Source organism: Condylura cristata, unplaced genomic scaffold (assembly GCF_000260355.1).
Source record: "Condylura cristata isolate star-nosed mole 26May11 unplaced genomic scaffold, ConCri1.0 scaffold00027, whole genome shotgun sequence".
Lineage (NCBI taxonomy): Eukaryota > Metazoa > Chordata > Mammalia > Eulipotyphla > Talpidae > Condylura > Condylura cristata.
The window spans coordinates 29,206,860-29,224,856 of record NW_004567128.1 but is presented as its reverse complement, the minus strand read 5'-3'; the positions used below and the strand labels follow the sequence as shown (position 1 = coordinate 29,224,856).

The 17,997-nt window shown below is 38.9% G+C and overlaps 1 protein-coding gene and 1 pseudogene across 1 annotated transcript in view; one reads left to right on the top strand and one right to left on the bottom strand.

The window, feature by feature from the left end:
• Positions 1 to 17,997, bottom strand: part of CCNB3 (cyclin B3) — a 44,937-nt gene that overhangs the window by 22,530 nt on the left and 4,410 nt on the right. The window contains exons 3-7 of the mRNA XM_012730276.1: positions 15,398 to 15,528; positions 12,829 to 12,924; positions 6,774 to 8,811; positions 5,872 to 5,970; positions 4,355 to 4,447 (exon numbers count right to left, since the gene is read on the bottom strand). Of these exons, the coding sequence (XP_012585730.1) occupies positions 4,355 to 4,447; positions 5,872 to 5,970; positions 6,774 to 8,811; positions 12,829 to 12,924; positions 15,398 to 15,528 (2,457 nt within the window). The remainder of the gene's footprint in view (positions 1 to 4,354; positions 4,448 to 5,871; positions 5,971 to 6,773; positions 8,812 to 12,828; positions 12,925 to 15,397; positions 15,529 to 17,997) is intronic.
• LOC105854132 lies at positions 1,367 to 2,113 on the top strand (annotated as a pseudogene).

Below are 17,997 nucleotides of genomic sequence, written 5' to 3'. Positions count from 1 at the left end.
AAAAAAAAAGATTAAAGCTACCAAAAAAAAAATATAGAGGACACAACATTTCTAGATTAATATGTTCCTAACAAGATTTCAAAATACACAAAGGCAAAAAAAAAAAAATCACAAAATGGAAAAAAGAAAGACAAATTCATTTATACCTGAAAACGTTCGTGTTCCTTTCTCAAAAACAGAATATACAGAATCAGCATGAATCATGAATGAATATCAACTGAGTCAACTGACATTTATAGAACACACCCACCCTGACAGCAGCAGAAAACATGCATTCTTCTCAAGTACACATGGAACACTCACATCTGGGTAATAAGACACTTAATAAATTAAAATAATTGTGGTCTTCTTTGACCACAATGGAATTAGACCAGATACTGGTAACAGAAAAATAATATAACTACTAAACATTTGAAAATTAAACAAGAAACTTCTAAAGAATTAAAGGAACAAAGATGAAGTCTCCCAAATTTTGTGACTTGTTGCTAAAGGAGTGCTGAGGGAGACATTTATAAAATTAAGTGCTTCTACTAGAAAAGAAAAAAGATCTGATATCCACAGTCTAAGCTTCCACCTTAAGACACTAGAAAAAGAAGACCAAATTAAACCCAAAGTAAGGACAAGGAAGAAGATGGCAGATAGACAGGATCTGTAAAAATATTTCTGGGAGTTTGACTGGAATTGAGTTACACATTGTGCAGAAAGAGTTAATTTAACAGTCCTGACGCTGCTGCCCTTGGAAAGGCCTTTACAAGGATGACCTGTGGCTGGTGTCGGGGAACTTCAGTGGGGATCAGTTGCCACTACTGCTACAGGTTAAAATCTCTAAATATTTGAAAACTGAACAACAAACTTCTACAGAATTACATATAGATAAACTGACTGTAAAATGTACTGAGAAAGGCAAAGGAACTAGAATAGCTAAAACAATTTTTTTTGGGGGGGAGAAATAGCATCTTTATTTTAATAATATACACACGAATGTTAACAGCAGTTGTGGCTTATGGGATCACAGGTAACTTGAATTTCTAACTTGTCATTTTTATGCAATAAAAATAACAAGAGTCATTCTAGCTAGTGGAAATACTGAGTCTGTTACCCATCTATTTCCTATCCCTATTCCCAATGGATAGGGAATCTGATGAGACTTTTCTTCTTCTTACCTATAACGCCAATGAGAATATTGTTTGCAACAAAGTCCCTTGGCAGTCCACTAGAAATCTCTTTCTAGTTTGGTAATGATTAGAAATCTTTGGGATCAATTTTACTTATTTAAGATCCACCAGACATGAGTCTTCCCATCTATGTTTGTGCATGGGAGGAAGAGCTCTTTCGGAAAAATGGCTAGGTCTCTGGGTTTGCACAAATGCAGAGCTTCCTCAAGGCAGAACCAGGGTATCCTGGGCTCCTGCAACCTAAACAGCCAGTGTAAAAAGGTGACAGCTGAAATGGGATGCACAGGTGCAGGTAGCTCCCCAGGGTTAAGGGTTGAACTTGACCAGAGAGGCCGCCTGGGCCCAATCGGGCAGGGTCAAGAATGACAAGGATGCACTGACCACCCTGAAGATCCTCATCATCCACAAGAGTGATGTAAGCAAGTCCAGCTGCTCTTTAGGTTCAGAGATGGTACTTCAATCCAGAACTTTCAGCAACAATAGGTGTTGTCTTTAAGGCAAAAACAATTTCAGTGGCTGGAAATCAGGCTAAACGTGCAATATGGAATACTGCTGGCCAAGAGAAGTTCAGAATATTAACTCCCAGTTACTAGAGAGATGCCCAGGATGTGATACTAATGATGTTTCAAGAAGAAATATCTGTTATACCAGATATATGAATTCAAAGTATACTTGCATGAGAAATGACAGAGTAAACATGTTAGTTGGAAACCAAGTTGACAAGGAAAACTGTAAAGTTGATAGAAGTGGAGGCCTGGAATTTGCACAAAAGCTTTCCAGTTTTATTTATAGAGGCAAGTACAAAAACCTGTATGATGTACAGTATGCCTTTCTTGGAACTTATTGAAAAGATCACTCAGACACCTGGACTGTGGGAACGTGTGAACCAGAATAAAGCAGTCAAACTGTCACACAAGAAGTCATGGGAAAGCCTATGATGGTTATTTTTCTGTTTTAAACACTAAGAAACTCTACCTCTTGTATATTTCGTCAGTTAGTGACATATTTCAGTTCATAAGTTCATTAACTGCTATTTTAGGCTCCTTACACTTTGAACAAATTTGTTTTGTATCACGACATTGCATATTTGTGAGAAATCCCACTCTGGGCTTTCCTAGGTAAAATGTTACAGTAAGCACACACAGTTTGCAGTCCACGGTTTTTCATGAACATAAAATAGGTGTACCTTTTTGGATATGATTTACATTTATCTAGTGATAAAAAAAATAAAAACACAGTATGTACTGACACAGTATCTACTTTTGGTCTCCATTTCACATGAATGTCCCTATTAATCACTGAGTTACCTGACAGGTAGAACTCCTAGAACCACTGCAAATATGTAGTTATCATCAAACCTGGCAAATTTCCTTGCAGGAATAACAAAAAGCATGATTATCCACAGCTTTTCTAGGATATTTGCTGACAGATTCTCTTCCGGTAACTAAACAAAATACTCATTATAGAATGTAATCCATACCAATTTGTAATTAAATTTCTGTTTGTTCTGATGACATTTCTAAAATATCATTTGCATATTAAAGAAGTTTGGTTGTCTTTGTACACTGCGGTAACCCTGGTTTACACTACTGTTTGTTTTTTACAAATGTAGGATCCCCACCTTCGGGTGCTGTCACCACATGGACCCATCACCCAGACACCGACAGTCCCACTCTTTCAACTCATTTTAATGATAGCTGAGTTGCTTAACTGTTGTTTTAATTCTCTGCTATATATACTGGACTCATGACCACTTGTGCAACATTTTTTTATGTGGTGTTTGGGAGACTTAGTAATAAGGTTTTTCCCCCCATTTTGCTTTCAGAAGGACATGAACAGTGTGTTTATGTAACTCATGTTGCACATTTTAAAAACCAATACCTTTTCCTATAAATGTTGGTGGTATTTTTCCAGGTATCTCAGTTATAGTCTGTATGACATTGATGAATATGTGTATCTTGTGACTTCCACTAATAACTACTTGATATTAGAAAAAAATATTTGTTTTGAGAGTTGGGGGAAAAAAACACTAAGTGACAGTTTGAAAAGGGCATATTGCTTCCAGATTTAATGTATGTGAGGAAAACAATGGTGCAATGAAAATCTTGCTATTCATTGTAACAAGAAGCCAAAGTTTAGCAAATTTTCTGACCTCTTGTTATTGTACATTGCATTTTTTCCAATCATGATATTTAATTTCCATTGATCTCTGTTAGCTTAAACCCCCAAATAAAAGTGATTTTTCCTTTCAGGATGTCACCACACCACCCCTCAGGAGGCTTCTGATATTTATTTCTGAGCTGCCTGTTCTTTATATAAAATTGCAAATGAAAAACATTTTTATGGGTCAAAAAACAAATACATAATAATACCTACTAAAACTCTACTCTTACCTAATTTTTACTATCCTTCATCATTTCCATGAGACACTTTCATGCTTTGCTGATGTCCAGACATACCCATTACACATTTCTCTCATCTGTCAATCTAAAATAAGTCTCTTTTCTGGTACTTAAAGAATAATATTATAAAGGATAATAGCTATATTGCCTGTTGTTCCCAATTACACTATAAGACTTTGGGAGACATAGAGCATGCCTTATATTTTCTTGCAAAGCTTATAACAATCTATTCAATTCCATCCATTCCATAGCAAATGTTTACTGATACCTTACTATGTGCCAGCTACTATTCTGGGCTATCTTTCTTAGTGTAAAGTGACAAGTATTCCCAGCAATATCCCCTCAGTAACCAACCATGGATGAACAGCTACCGGCCATATGTGGTGCCACACTATCTTTCTATTACCAACCCCACTCAAAGCTTGAAAGACTTTGCCACTTGTCCTTATCCAAATCACCAAATAAACTATTACAAAATGTTAAGAATGCTTGAGCTACAATAGTATCACTTCCTTTTCTAGAAATAACTTCTCCTTCCACTAGGTTCACAGTGTCTTACTTATAACATTCTTACAATACTTAGTATATTCTACTTTGTATTTATCATCTGCATGTCTGAAATTGCCCCCTAGGTCATAAGCTAGTTGAGGGGAGGAACTATGGTTTATTCAGCTCTGTAGGCTTGATAGATATTTACCAAGTTTGCACTTGGCAATGCTGAATGAATAACCAATAAAGAGAACAGCAGCTCCTTAGGGAAGCACCTGTCAGCCTTACCTGCACCTCTACCAACCAGTCCACAAGAATGGCTCTCATGTCACTGTTGATGTCAGTCTGCCTGGTCATGTATTTTCTAAGTATGAACTTCTCCTGTCAGAGATTAAGAAAGAAATGTTAAAGTAAACTCTTGTAGCTCAAAAAGTGTAGGCCCTCCCTGGTGGTGCAATGGGCTAGGATGCAGCACTGCAAGCTAGCTGCCCCCAGCACCCAAACCCCTCAGCTGCTTCAGTGTGAGTTCTATCCCCAGCCCAGCCCGGAAGCAACCCACATGGCACAGCAGACCTCTCCTTACTGTCCGCTGCTCTCCCCTCAGCAGTGTACTTTGTTGATCTGCCTGTTCTGCTCCCATACTCTGTTTCTCACCAACCCTGTACCTCTGGCCTGTACCCCAGTTCTATATGTCTAAATAAATAAATCTTTAAAATATCAGTGTAATTTTGATTCAAAAAGATACCTGCACCATGTTTATTGCTGCTTTATTTACAATTGGAAAGACATGGAAACAGCCCAAATGCCCAAAAGAAGATAACAGGATTAAAAAGATGGGGCACATATACACAATGGAATATTACTCAGCAACCCAAAAAATAAACACATGCCTTTTGCGGCAACATGGATATAGCTGGAAAAGACATGCTTGGTGAAATAAGCCAGGAAAGAAAAGGAAAAATACCGGATGGTTTCACTCACTGGAGTATAAATGACCAGGTGAGAAAGTAATCATAATGAACAGCTATATACCAGAGACATTTTATGGGGGTGGAGTGGGGAATGGGATCAAAAACAGTGGGGGGAGGGAAATGCACTGGACTATGGTGATGGCACATGGGTGATTTGGTGATGGGAAGCCCAAGGGGGTTACAACTGAGATGGAAAATGCACAAAATGATGTAAAAATAAACTGTTATTAAAAAAAAACAGTGTAATTTAGGAAGAAAGATTTACAACTGATAACAGAAAAAAATGTAATTTAATATAATTAAGTTCTTCATAGTTCTAACTTACTATTTTCGGCTGGTATCAAATAAGGGCAGATCAAAGTCTCATTTTCAGACAAGTTCCAGACATCCTTGGGAAACAGCTGTACATGTGATTAGTGTATCAGGGTGGATACTGAGGAATCCAGGGGGATGTGGAATGCAGGCATGGAAATACCTAAGGCTTATATATAAATACCAAAGAGGTTCTGTCCTTTCTTTGCAATTTAGTCTAAAGCACAATACTGTGCAACACAGAGTGGGGCTTCTCAAATGTTAGCATGCATGCTAGGAATCTTTTTTCATTTGGAAGGTCTGGGGTGGGGCAATGTTTCTGCTTTATAAACAATGCAAAGTGAAACTGCTATACTTTTAGTATAGCAAATTTAGTATAGTATACCTCCAAGGTATACTTGGAAAAAATGTGGCCCTGGAGTTCTTATTACCTCCCCTTTTGTTTTTCTTTTGAAGGACAAAGTGAAGAAATAAGAACTAGACATCACCCCCCCTACCCCCCATCACCAACACCATACACACCTCTCTCTTCCTCATGTAACCAAAGATATCATTAGCATATACTGAGCTGAAAAGTGGATTATTGTGGTCCTCCATGTCAATATCCTCCAATGGAGTCATCTGCTTGAAAATCAACAAAAAGACATGTGACTTATTTCTTCCCTTGCTCATCTTCTGCTAAGATTCCTCAAAGCCTGGACATTCATAAAGCAAAGGTATGGCATGATATTCTGGGCCATTAGGGGCCTCCTTGGCCCTGTAATCCTCATACTGCCAAGTGACCAAGAAATACTTAGTCCTCCTTTATAGCTTCTTCTCTGCCCTAGCAACCAGGCACCATTTACAGGTAGGCCTTAAGACTCCAAGAAAGACACTCTTACACTATTTCAGTGTATAGCCCCTGTTCTTAGATGCCTTGCTATTCCCAATGCTTTGGTTTGGTTCTTGATAGCCTTTCCCCCTCCCTTCTATTCCTTTACCCAGGTTGTTTTGCTTACAAGAAAATTTCTCCTGTTTTCCAGTCACATCTCTTCATTCTTCCAATTTACAATTTAAAGAGAAAATTCTTTGGATGGCGCCTCTGTGAATTTTACCCATCTTTTTCTGAAGTCCATTGTAAGACAGATTGCAAATACTAAGGCAATTCCCTGAGAGAAATTACCTAATCAGTATTACAGAATTCAAATACATATACCCAGCATTCCAGACCCTTGTGAGTATTCTTGAAATAAATACTTTCTAATTGTTTGGTTGTGTCTTTATGGCAATCAGAAATTAGTTAAGAGACTCTATAAAGCCAATTTGATTTACTATAGTTCATCATAGAAGACTGAATTTCTTAGAAAATCACATAAGTTTTGTGCTAACTACCACCAATATAACAAAGAACACTTAATCAAACTTAAGAAGAAATAGCAGAATACCTGTGATCTCTCGCCCTGAGATGAGGAAGATTTATTGGAACTGGATTCACAGCCGCTGGACTTGCTGGCAGTGCTGGGCTTGCCTACAATGGACACGGTGGTGGTGCTGAGCTTGTCTACACTGAGCATGGTGGTGGTGTTGTATTTGCTGGTTCCAGGTAGGAGGTTAATGCTAGGGACATGTGGGCTGTTCTCAACTTGTTGGGTCAAGGTACCATTCAGAGAGGTATCTTGCACCTTGAAAATGGCTTTCTTTTCACTGCTGGGCTTCTCCTGCAAGGCCAATGACTCCTTCAGGATAACCTCCTCTTCATCTGTGGCTGTCTCCTGCGAAGTCCAGGGCTCTTTGAAAGTCTTCTCACTGCTGACCTCCTTCTGCAAACCCAAGGTTTCCCCCAGATTAGTCTTCTGTTTGATGCTAGGCATCACCTTCAAGGCCAAGGACTCCTTGGGAAGGGCACCCTCCTCAGTGCTTGGCTTCTCCTGTAAGGTCAAGGGGTACTTACTACGGGGCCCCCATCCACTGGCAATGATCTCTTGTAAGACCTCTTTCTTCTTCTCCTCCTGGAAAGTAGACTTCTTCTTAAAAGATAATTGTTTCTCCCGGTTTGTTGCCTCCTCAGCAGAGAGCTCATCCTTTAAAACCAATAGTTTCTTGCAAAGGGATTCCTCTTCAGTGGTACTTTTCTCCTGCAAAGCCAATAGCTTCTTCAAAGAGTCATCTTTAGTATCAATCTTTTGCAAGCCCAAACCCTTCCAGAAAAGGGACCCATCTTCACTGGTAAATTTTACTGGCAATGAAAATGACCCCTGAAGATGGATACACTCCTTGGTGGGAGGCTTCTCCAAGGTCAATGGATCCTTAATATATGACTTTTCTTTAGTGGTGCTCTCCTGCAAGACCAAAGGCTTTTTTAAGGGGGGTACCTCCTGCAGAGTGGGCTGCTTCTCCTTCAACACGGACAGATTCTCCTCTTCAGTTGTAGGCTTTTTCTTAAAGGTCAACAGCTTCTCACAAAGTGACTTCTCTTCAGAGGCAGTCTTTTCTAAGTGGAACATCTTCCCCTGAGTGATTTCTTTCTTTAAAGATACTGATGTCTTGGCAAGGACAGCCTCCTTAATTGAAGGTGTCTTCCTAAATGACGCTGGCTCCATAAAGAAGGAATCCTTTTCTTTGTCAATATTATGTGGCAGCTCTTGGCACGTAGGCATCATCATTTGAGTGGCACACTTTTTCTTCTTTAAAGATAACTGTTTCTTGGTCAAGCCTGACTCATTGGTGGAATTTTTCTCTTCAAAGGAAGCAGAGACCAGAGGAGCTTCCTCTTTGGTGTCAGCACTCTTCTGCAATGCCCCTGATTTCTTCAAGAGGGGTGCCTTCCCTTGATTGGTGTGCATTTCTTCCACTATTGGTGGTTCTTGGGAAAGAGACTTCTCAGTGGTAGGCTTTCTCTTAAAGGACAGTGGTTCCTTAATGAGTGACTTCTCTTTATAGGTGGCCTTCTGCAATTCTAATGAATTCTTCACAGAGGTCATCTTCTCCTGAGTGGCACGATTCATCTTGTTGGGGCTTGATTTCTCAGTTTTAGGTTTCTTCCTAAAGGTCACTGGCTCCATAAAGACAGGATCCTCTTGAATGCTGATGTCCTGTACGACTGACTCCTCACCCTGGCAGGACTGCTTCCCCTGATATGCGCTCTTGGTCACGGCTGCTTCCTCAGTTTTATGCTTCCCCAAATCTACATCAGATGCATCACCATGGTCAGTCTCTTTCAGCAAGGATAGTGGCTTCTCTGAGATGGGTACTTCCCCTGGATTTTTGCACTTCTTTAAAGATAATAACTCGTTCATGCAGGCTGTCTCCTCAGTAGTGAATTCTTCTCTGGGAACTAATGGCTTTTTGGGAAAAGATGACCCCTCAGTCATAGGAGCTTCAGAGATGACAGACTTCACTGCAATGAGTGGTTTCTCCTTGTCTGATATCATAGTGGTGGTAGTGGTGGTAGTGATTGATGCTGGTGAGGGTTCCAGCTTACACCTGTAGAATAAACAATGTCTGAATAAGTATAACACAGCTCCCAGAGTCCTCACTTCCGCATCAACTTGTTGCTATGAAAGATAGGGAATGGGCCCCAACTCCAGGAAAGCAGTTAGCTGGTAAAAGTCAATGAATAGTGAATCAGTAAGTAGTTCCTGTGGCTTAGGCCTCCACACTCTCCTGAAAATGTCCCCCTTGAAATCCATGTTAGGCTTTCTCATATGATTTAATACTTATATACAAAAGCTCTTCTAATATCACCACACTGAATGAGTTATGCGCATATATATCAGTCTCCCTCACTAGCTGCATTATTCATCTTTGCCTATTAGCCCTAAGCATATGGGAAAATGTAGGTTGAATTTAATGTTTAAAAGCATATGAGAGAAACTTATAAGCAGATTATGAAGGTTTATAAGAAAAAGGTGGACTGGAACTTAATATTGATATGTCTAACCACATTCCCTTCACATTAGGTCATTTATGACATGATTTCCCTGTGAAGGTAATAAAACTATCAAAATAGAAATGTGTTGGGGGCCCTCCCTAGTGGCGCAGCGGGTTAAAGCACAGAACTAAGAGGCTAAAGCTGCTTCAGGATGAGTTCAATCCCCAGCCCTGGAGGTGATCCACATAGCCCATGGACCTCTCCTAATCTGCCTGCTGCTCCCCCCAGCAGTGTACTTCATCAGTTGGCCTGTTCTGCTCCCCGCTCTGTCTTTGGTAGATCGTCTCACTGCCCCTGCACCTCTGGCCTGTAACCCAGTTCTGTATGCATGAATAAATAAATCTTTAAAAAACAGAAATGTGTTCATATCAGATGTATCAAATACAATCACAAGGAGAGAGAGAGGAATGAAATCAAATACAATCACTGGTAAGCTACAGTTAAGTGCCTCCAAAGAGCTAGGTATCCTACTGCACTAATACAATAAACATGACCATAAAGGCATACCCACAGACAGAAAGCAGATTGGTAGTTGGCTGGGGCTTGGAAGGAGAGGGGGCTTGGAAGGAGAGGGGATTGCCAGTAGGTATGATTTTTTTTGTGGGATGCTGAAAAACTCCTAATGACTATATAAACATATGGATACAATTTTAAAAAACAAAAAACCTGAACTGTAAAAAAAAAAATTAAAACAGGCAAAAGCCTCTACCTGACCAGACAGTTGCAGGTCTTTGCTGATTTCAAGGTGGTTTTCAGATAATTTAGTTATGATAAACAATATGCATTCTAGAGATAGATTACCTGGATTCAAATCCTGTCTACTCCACTTATTGGCTGAGTGACCTTGGGCATGTTAACACTCTGTGCTTAAGCTTTTTTTACCTATAAAATAGGTATATATTTTATACAATAGACTTTGTGCAAAGATCCTGTATAAAACACTTAGTTATTCAAAACAATTACATGCCAATAAATCAGTTCATGTAACTGATACAGACAATTTCCTATAAAGACACAACCTACCGTAACTTATTCAAAAAGAAATAGAAAATCTGAGTATAACTATAACAAGTAAAGACAATGAAGTAATAATCAAAAAGTACTCACAAAGAAAAGTTTGTACCCAATGGCTTCACTTTGCTAAAGTCTAGCAAACATTTAAAGAAGAATTAATAACAGTTTTTCATGAACTCTTTCAATAAGTTGAAACGAACAGTTCCCTACTTATTCTGCGGCCAACATTATCTCTTATCCCAGAAATGCAAGGGTTGTTAACATTCAAATATCAATCCCTGCACCACAGCATATTAATGGAATAAAACCCAAAAACCACAAGATCATTTCAGTAGATCCAGAAAAAGCAGTTGACAAAGTAGAAAATCATGATAAAAAGCACTCAAAAAACCAGGATTCCTCAACTTGATAAAGAGCATCTACCCAAAAAATCTAAAGCTGGCATAATAATTAATGGTGAACTGATGATGTCTCTCTAAGATCAGGGAGAAAACAAAGATGTGTAACTCTTGACTCTTCTATTCAATATAGTATTGGAGGCTCTACCCAAGGCAATGAAGCAAGAAAAGAAAATAAAAGGCATTCAGATTGGGAAGAAAGAGGTAAAACCTCTTAGCGGGTAACATGATCTGATACATAGAAAATACTAAGTAAGCCACATGAAAACTACCAGAGCTGTTATACAAGTTCAGCAAGGTCTTATAAAATCAATATACAGAAATCAAATGTATGTCTATATTCTCACAATAAGCAATATAAAAATGAAACTAAGAGAACAATTCTTTACAACAGTATCAAGAAGGGAAAATGTTTTGAAATCAAATATATAAATAAATGGAAAGATGTCACATGTTCATGAACTGTTAAAATGTCAACACTTGCTGAACTGACATACAAATTAAAGGTAACATCTATACAAATGCCAGCTGATTCTAAAATTTACATGGAACTGGACGGAATGCAGAAAGGCCAAAACAATCTTTGGGGAAAAACAAAAGTTAGAGGAATCACATTTTCTAATTTCAAAATACACTGCCAAGCAGCAAGTATAAATAGCATGGTGCTAGCATAGTGACGGACATGTAGAGCAATGTAATAAAATTGAGAGTTCATAAACATATTTACACAGAATTGATTTTTTCTTTTTTAAAAAATATTTATTTATTTATGCATTCAGAACTGGGGTACAGGCCAGAGAAGCGAGAGGGTGAGAGGATTCACCAGAGTCAGGATGGGGAGCAGAACAGGCAGACTGACAAAGTACACTGCTGAGGGGAGCAGTGGGCGAGTCGGAAGAGGTCTGCTGCACCGTGAATTGATTTTTGACAAGGATGCCAAGACAATTAGTTGAATGGAGAGAAACTAGTCTTTTCAACAATGTCAGAACACTATATATCCACATGCAAAACTGAGAAGTTAGAACTCCTAACACCTACCACCAACAAAAATTGACTCAAAATGGGTAAAAAACCTAATTTTTTTTTAAATAGTCTACATGCTGGTACTATGTACCAAACTCTTCTAAGTGTTCAGAATTTTTTTTTTAGATTTATTTATTTATTCATATGGAACTGGGGTACAGGCCAGAGATGTGGAGGGTGAAAGGATTCACCAGAAGACAGAGTGGGGAGCAGAACAGGCAGATCGACGAAGTACAATGCTGAGGGGAGCAGCGGGTGGGTCAGGAGAGGTCTGCTGCGCCATGTGGATCTCCTCTGGAGCAGGCGGGGGTCGAACTCATGCAGAAGTGGCTTAAGCTGCGCCACCAGGGAGGGCCCGGGTAAAAAACCCGCTGCACCACCAGGGAGGGCCCGGGTAAAAAACCTAATTTAAGAGCTCAAAATTTTAAACTCTCAAAAGTATTTTTTTTATAATCTTGTATTTAGCAATGATTTCTTAGTTATGATACTAAAAACACAAATTTATTCCCAAAAATATATAGTTCTGCAGACAAATGGCAATTCAATAACATTTGATTTTAAAAGAACAAATAAATCGGACTTATCAAAAGTAAGACTTTTGTGCCTCAAAGAACACCAACAAGAAAGTGAAAAGCCACAGAATGGATAAAAATATTTGCAAATTGTGACACCTAGATGCTACTGGAGGCAATTATGCTAAGCAAAATAAGTCAGAAGGAAAAATAACTATGGGATGGTTTCACTTACATGCCGAACACTGAGAAGCAAAACAAAGGGACAAAGGGCCAGTAAAGCAAACCCCAGAAATGTGACTGCAGAACTGAAGCTACCAGAAGGGAAAAGGGAGGGCAAAGAGCAGAGTGGGGAGGGCCACAGGGGACCCCGCTTTGCTGGCGGGTGTGGTGCAGTAGCGACACCTGAAGGGGGAGCTCCTGCGCCTCTAAACCAGTGCTGTAAACCCACGTTACCCCAATCAAAAATTCATTTTAATTTGCTCAGAAGTTTTTGTCACCAGATTGTATGGCTCAATTTTCCTCTTGAACTATACTTCCGTGTGACTGTTTCTGGGACCTAGAGTACATGTCCAGATACTTTTATCCAGAAGGGGTAAATAATGAGTGTACTGTGCATCACCGGACACTGGAGGCTCTTTCTTTTGCCTTGGCACCGAAACCCATGGCTTGGCTATCCTCCCAACTTGTCAAACTGTCAACGCTGCTCCACTGTCTCCTGGTGATTAATAAACAGAAAAGATGTTTGATGTGTACATGACTTTTATTTTTCTTCTGTATGTAAAATTTTTTCTTTGTTAAACACTCGAATAATTAAATTTTTTTCTTAGAATTCAGCTAAAATAATATATACAGATTTCTCTTTACATTCATTTTCATCCATCTTTCTGAGCTCATTTAATCTGAAGAATTAAATCTTCAGCTCAGGAAAATATTGCTGTTACTTGTCAAATCATGGTTTTCTCTTCTACTTGTTCTCTTGATTTTGGGAATTTTCCTAGCTCTCCAACAAAAGTTTTTAGTGGGCCCTCCCTGGTGGTGCAACAGATTAGGATGCGGCACTGCAAGCCTGCCACAGCCCCTTCAGTGTAAGTTTGATCCTCGGCCCTAGAGGTGACCCACATGGCACAGCAGCCCTCTCCTGACTGGCTGTGGCTCCCCTTCAGCAGCTACTTCGTAGATCTGCCTGTTCTGCTCCCCACTGTCTCTGGTTAATCCGCTCCCCCCCAACCCCCACCCCTGCACCTCTGGCTTGTACCTCAGTTCTGTATGCATAGATAGATAAATCTTTTTTTAAAAAAAGTTTTTAGTATATTTTCTAATATGATGTTAAATAAATAAGTTAATCTTCTAAACTAGAGATTGGCAAAGTATGGCCCATGACCTATAAACTAAAAATGGCTTTCACATTTTTAAAGGGTGACTAAGAAATAGTAGCAACAATAATAACAAAAAGCAGAAGTAACAGAAATAGCAGCAACTATATATATGGAATTCACAACCTAAAATTTATTTTTCTAATTTTTATAGGCAAAGTTTAACGATTCCTATTTCTGAACTAATTATTTGTTTTGTTGCAGTAGCCAATCTGTTCACTGCCTCAAGTATTTAATTTCATGTATTTTTTTAAGATTTATTTTATTTATGTATGTACACAAGAACTGGGGTACAGGCCAGAGGTGTGGAAGGTGAGAGGATTCACCAGAGACAGAGTGGGGAGCAGAACAGGCGGAGCCACTTAAATATACTGCTGAGGGTAGCAGCAGGTGAGACAGGAGAGGACTGCTGCTCCATGTGGGTCAGCTCCCTGGCAGGGTTGCCAACTGACAGCTTGATAGTGCCAAGATTTAACCCCTTCAACCACCAGGGTGGCCCAAGTTTTCATTTCAGTCGTTTTTCTTTTCATGTGTGAAAATTCTTTTTTATAATGAAATGTAATTGGCATATAACATTAATTTCAGGTGTGTAACAAGAAAGATGATTCAACATTTGCATACACTGTGAAACAATTACTACAACAAACTTAATTAACATTCACTGCCACCAAAATTCTTGTGATGAGATTTTTAAGAACTACTCAGCAACTTTCCAATATGCAGTCCATACTATTACCCACAGTCACTACGCTGCTGCTGGTTCCTCTTCATGGGGTGAACTGTATATATGAATTACATCTCAGTAAAGCTGTTTGAAGGCCCACTTAGAATATGTGTGATATAGTGAGTTCTTAACAAATGTTATTAAGTTATTAAATCCCAGTGCTATTATTAGGGTTCAATCCACTGAAGACTGAATGAATATTTATGGCATTTTTGTAAGGGTTTCCCCACTACAGTCAGAAATTTGAAAGAAAATTAAGGTCAATATATGTATGTAAATGCCAGAAATTCCATTTCAGAAAGAAACCAAGTGGGCCCAAACACTAATCCTATTTCTTTCTGCTGGATAATTAGCAACATGTCCTGTGGACTTAGCAAGCTAATTTTCTGGAGTTCTCCAACCTTTTTTTCCTTACCCTTTGCAATCCATGTGTACTCCTGTTGTAGCTTTCTAAGTGATCTATCTTATTCCCTGAAGAAGTAATTCCCAATGGAATGAGATGAGGATATAGAAATGTTTAACTCTTCTTTCAATAAAATTTGTTCTAGGTGCAAATTCTTTTTCCAACCCTAGATAAGTATATGTGTATCTACTCATGGAACCTATAAACAGTTCCCTATAACAGATGGAAAACATCTTTTTGGCCTAGGGAGGCAGAAATGTCTCTTGAGTAACAAGGGGCAAACCTCCCTCTAAAGCTCCCAATGGGAGAAGCAGACTGGCAAGCTATCAGCCAGATGCTGCTGATCCTTAAAGAGTTAAGCTGCCCCACACTCTCAATCACAGGTTAACCCAAACAGGGACTGAGTCCTTAAAAACAGAAAAGGTGAGCACAAGTTCCTCTGGAATATTCCCAAAGGAGAACACAACTCTTTTGGTATGTTCATACCATTACGGGAAAAGAGGAAGAAAGAGGAACCCCACAATGCTTAAGCCACCACAGCTGGGTCTACTTTAGCATCCAGGGTTAACAGAGTAATCACTACGTGGCTTACTATACATGCTCTCCATGGGGACCACAGAGGGTGTCAAAGGAGGCCACCCACTCTGCTGTGCTCTATAAACAATGCCATCAGTCTTCGCCTACTCACCTTTTCATACTCATCTCATTGTTTCTGGCCAGCCCAAGAGCAAATGAGTTCCTATTTATCTTTCTGGAAACTCCTTTAACACACTCCTTATTGACTTCATTCTTGGACTGTGCACATTGACTTTGAGAAGCCTGCCAAAAAAAAAAAAAAGGGCAGGGTTGGGGGTGGTAAGAAATAAGGAAATGAAAAGAACAACAAATTACCTACTAGGTGGCTCTTAGAGGAAAGTTCCTTGTTTGGGTGTTCCCAAGAATGACAATCAAGACATCTCACAACCAGAATGGCACTGGTGTTGACAAATCACAGTGGAAGCGAACAGTCACAAACAATACAGTAGCACTTGTGTGTACTGACTAAATAACAGCTGTACATGCTTCCAAAATACATAGGATGCAGCTATGATCTCGATGTCAGGTATACTGACTGGAAAATTCCCAAGTTTTTTTTTTTTTTTTTTAACATCACATTTCACTTTGACACCATAAGATGCTTGGGGGGAGGGGCGTGAAGCAAAATAACTGTTTGTGCTACCTGGGGATGCCACAATTAATGAGCTTTTCAAGGGAGACCTCTAATACAACCTACTAGATCTATTGCATCTCAGTGAGGGGATTTTATTAAAAATATGATTCTAGTGAGCACCACAAATTCTACTCATGACTAATTCTATTAAATAATCAGAGAGATCATAGGATTATGAATGTCAGTAAAAATAAACTGAAAAGTTATGCCTTTAAAAGTAAAGAGACTGAGCCTAGTTATAATCCAAATTAATACTATAACCATACTAAAGTTAAAAAAATACAACACCAAAAACAATTAATCCAAATAAACATAATATTTGAATATACACCCTCAATAGATATCCTCAGTCAGGATAGACATGGTGGGGGCAGGGTTAGCAAAGTAAATTGCAAATCTGGAATTCCTTTTAGTAGGTTTGCTTATTATGATGGTATGGACAAACTAATGCTGAAACTCTTTTACATACATTATTGAAGACATGTGTTAATGTTCTTGGAAATGAGGGTTCTATTTGTAGAAGAAGGAACATATGAATATGGACTGGGGAATGCAAGAAAGAAGCCTGTGTACTGGAAAAGGAGTTGCATGAATTCATGATTTCTGAAATCATTACAAGTGTGAATGTCTGTGTATACCTAAGTATCTAGATGCATGTGTGCATGTTTAAATACATATATGTATGTGTGGACATGCATTTCTTTACACGCAGGTACTTCCTAGTTCTGCCTGCTGAAGGGTAGGAAAAAGCAGACACCCCAGTAGCACACCTAGCATTGAAGTCTTGGTTTCTAAAAGAAACCAGAACTCTCAGGAAAAATGGTTGATTCCAGGGCTGAGATAAAATAGGCACGAGCTGAACCTAAAATGTGTTATACAAGGAGACAGTTGTCATATTGAAAGGGTCCTCCCTAGCCAAACCTGGGATAATTTGAGCACCAAAATAATTTAATACTATATAAATAATAAAGCACTGAAAATAGGAATTCATAAATCCATATCGATAATAAACAGGGAACCTCAAGGGCAGATTGGTAAATGGGGAGTGAGCACTCAAACTAGAAAAATCATCTTGAAGACTGGTTTAGGCAACCATATCAAAAATTGCTGCATCTAAGGAAAATTTTAATGAAGATTGTTTACAGGCTCCTAAGCGTGTGTCACACCAACTGTTTATTAGCTGCAAGAGGGAAAAAGACAGGTGATCCAAATGAACACCAGTGAGGGACAGATGAACACTGTGTGCCTCCAGATGTGATACCCTAGGGACATAACATCATCTTCAGAGCTTTCCAGTGGAGAATGTATAACATCTATCTAATCAAATACAAACAACAGAATGAAGAATGATATATGTTTAAAAGAGGAGGTTGGATGGGACTGTATTCTTTAAAAATGGCAATGTCATAAAAAGAAAGACTATGGACATGTTCTCAATTAAAAGAAGCTAAATATGTGACAAGAAAATATGTGACCCTGGTCTGGACCCTTTACTGAAGGGGGAAAATGTTTATAATATTGGCCTTATAACTGAAAAACTTGGAATCTGAATGATGGATTACATAAAATATTGTATCAATGTAAATGCATAAAGCTGACAACTTTACTGTGGTTATACAGGACAACTGCTCTAAGAACAGAAATATACACTATAGCACTTGAGAGAAAAAAGGCCATGATGTATGCATGCAAAATAGTAAGGCACATAGGATAAAATGTTAATAATAGGCGAATCTAGGGGAAGGATATATGTGTGTTATTCAGGCTTTTATTAGTTGTTTTTTCATTTTTGCATCTTTTTCAAATTTTAAAGTTATTTCCCAAAGAAATATAAGAAAAAAATTATGCACACACACCACACCCCCACCCCCACCACCAATAAGCACCTATGTATATTCCAATAGCAAGTTCTTTCTTGGGATTTCAAGTCATCCACCTCAGCTCTTCAAAAAGTTTGGCACAGTTTTTTTTTTTTTAAACTTCACCTAAAGTTTTACAAACTCCCTATATGTGCAAGTGAGAGTCTGAAGTGGGAAGTGCATTCTTGGCAGGAAGGAGGTAGAAACCCCAAACCACAG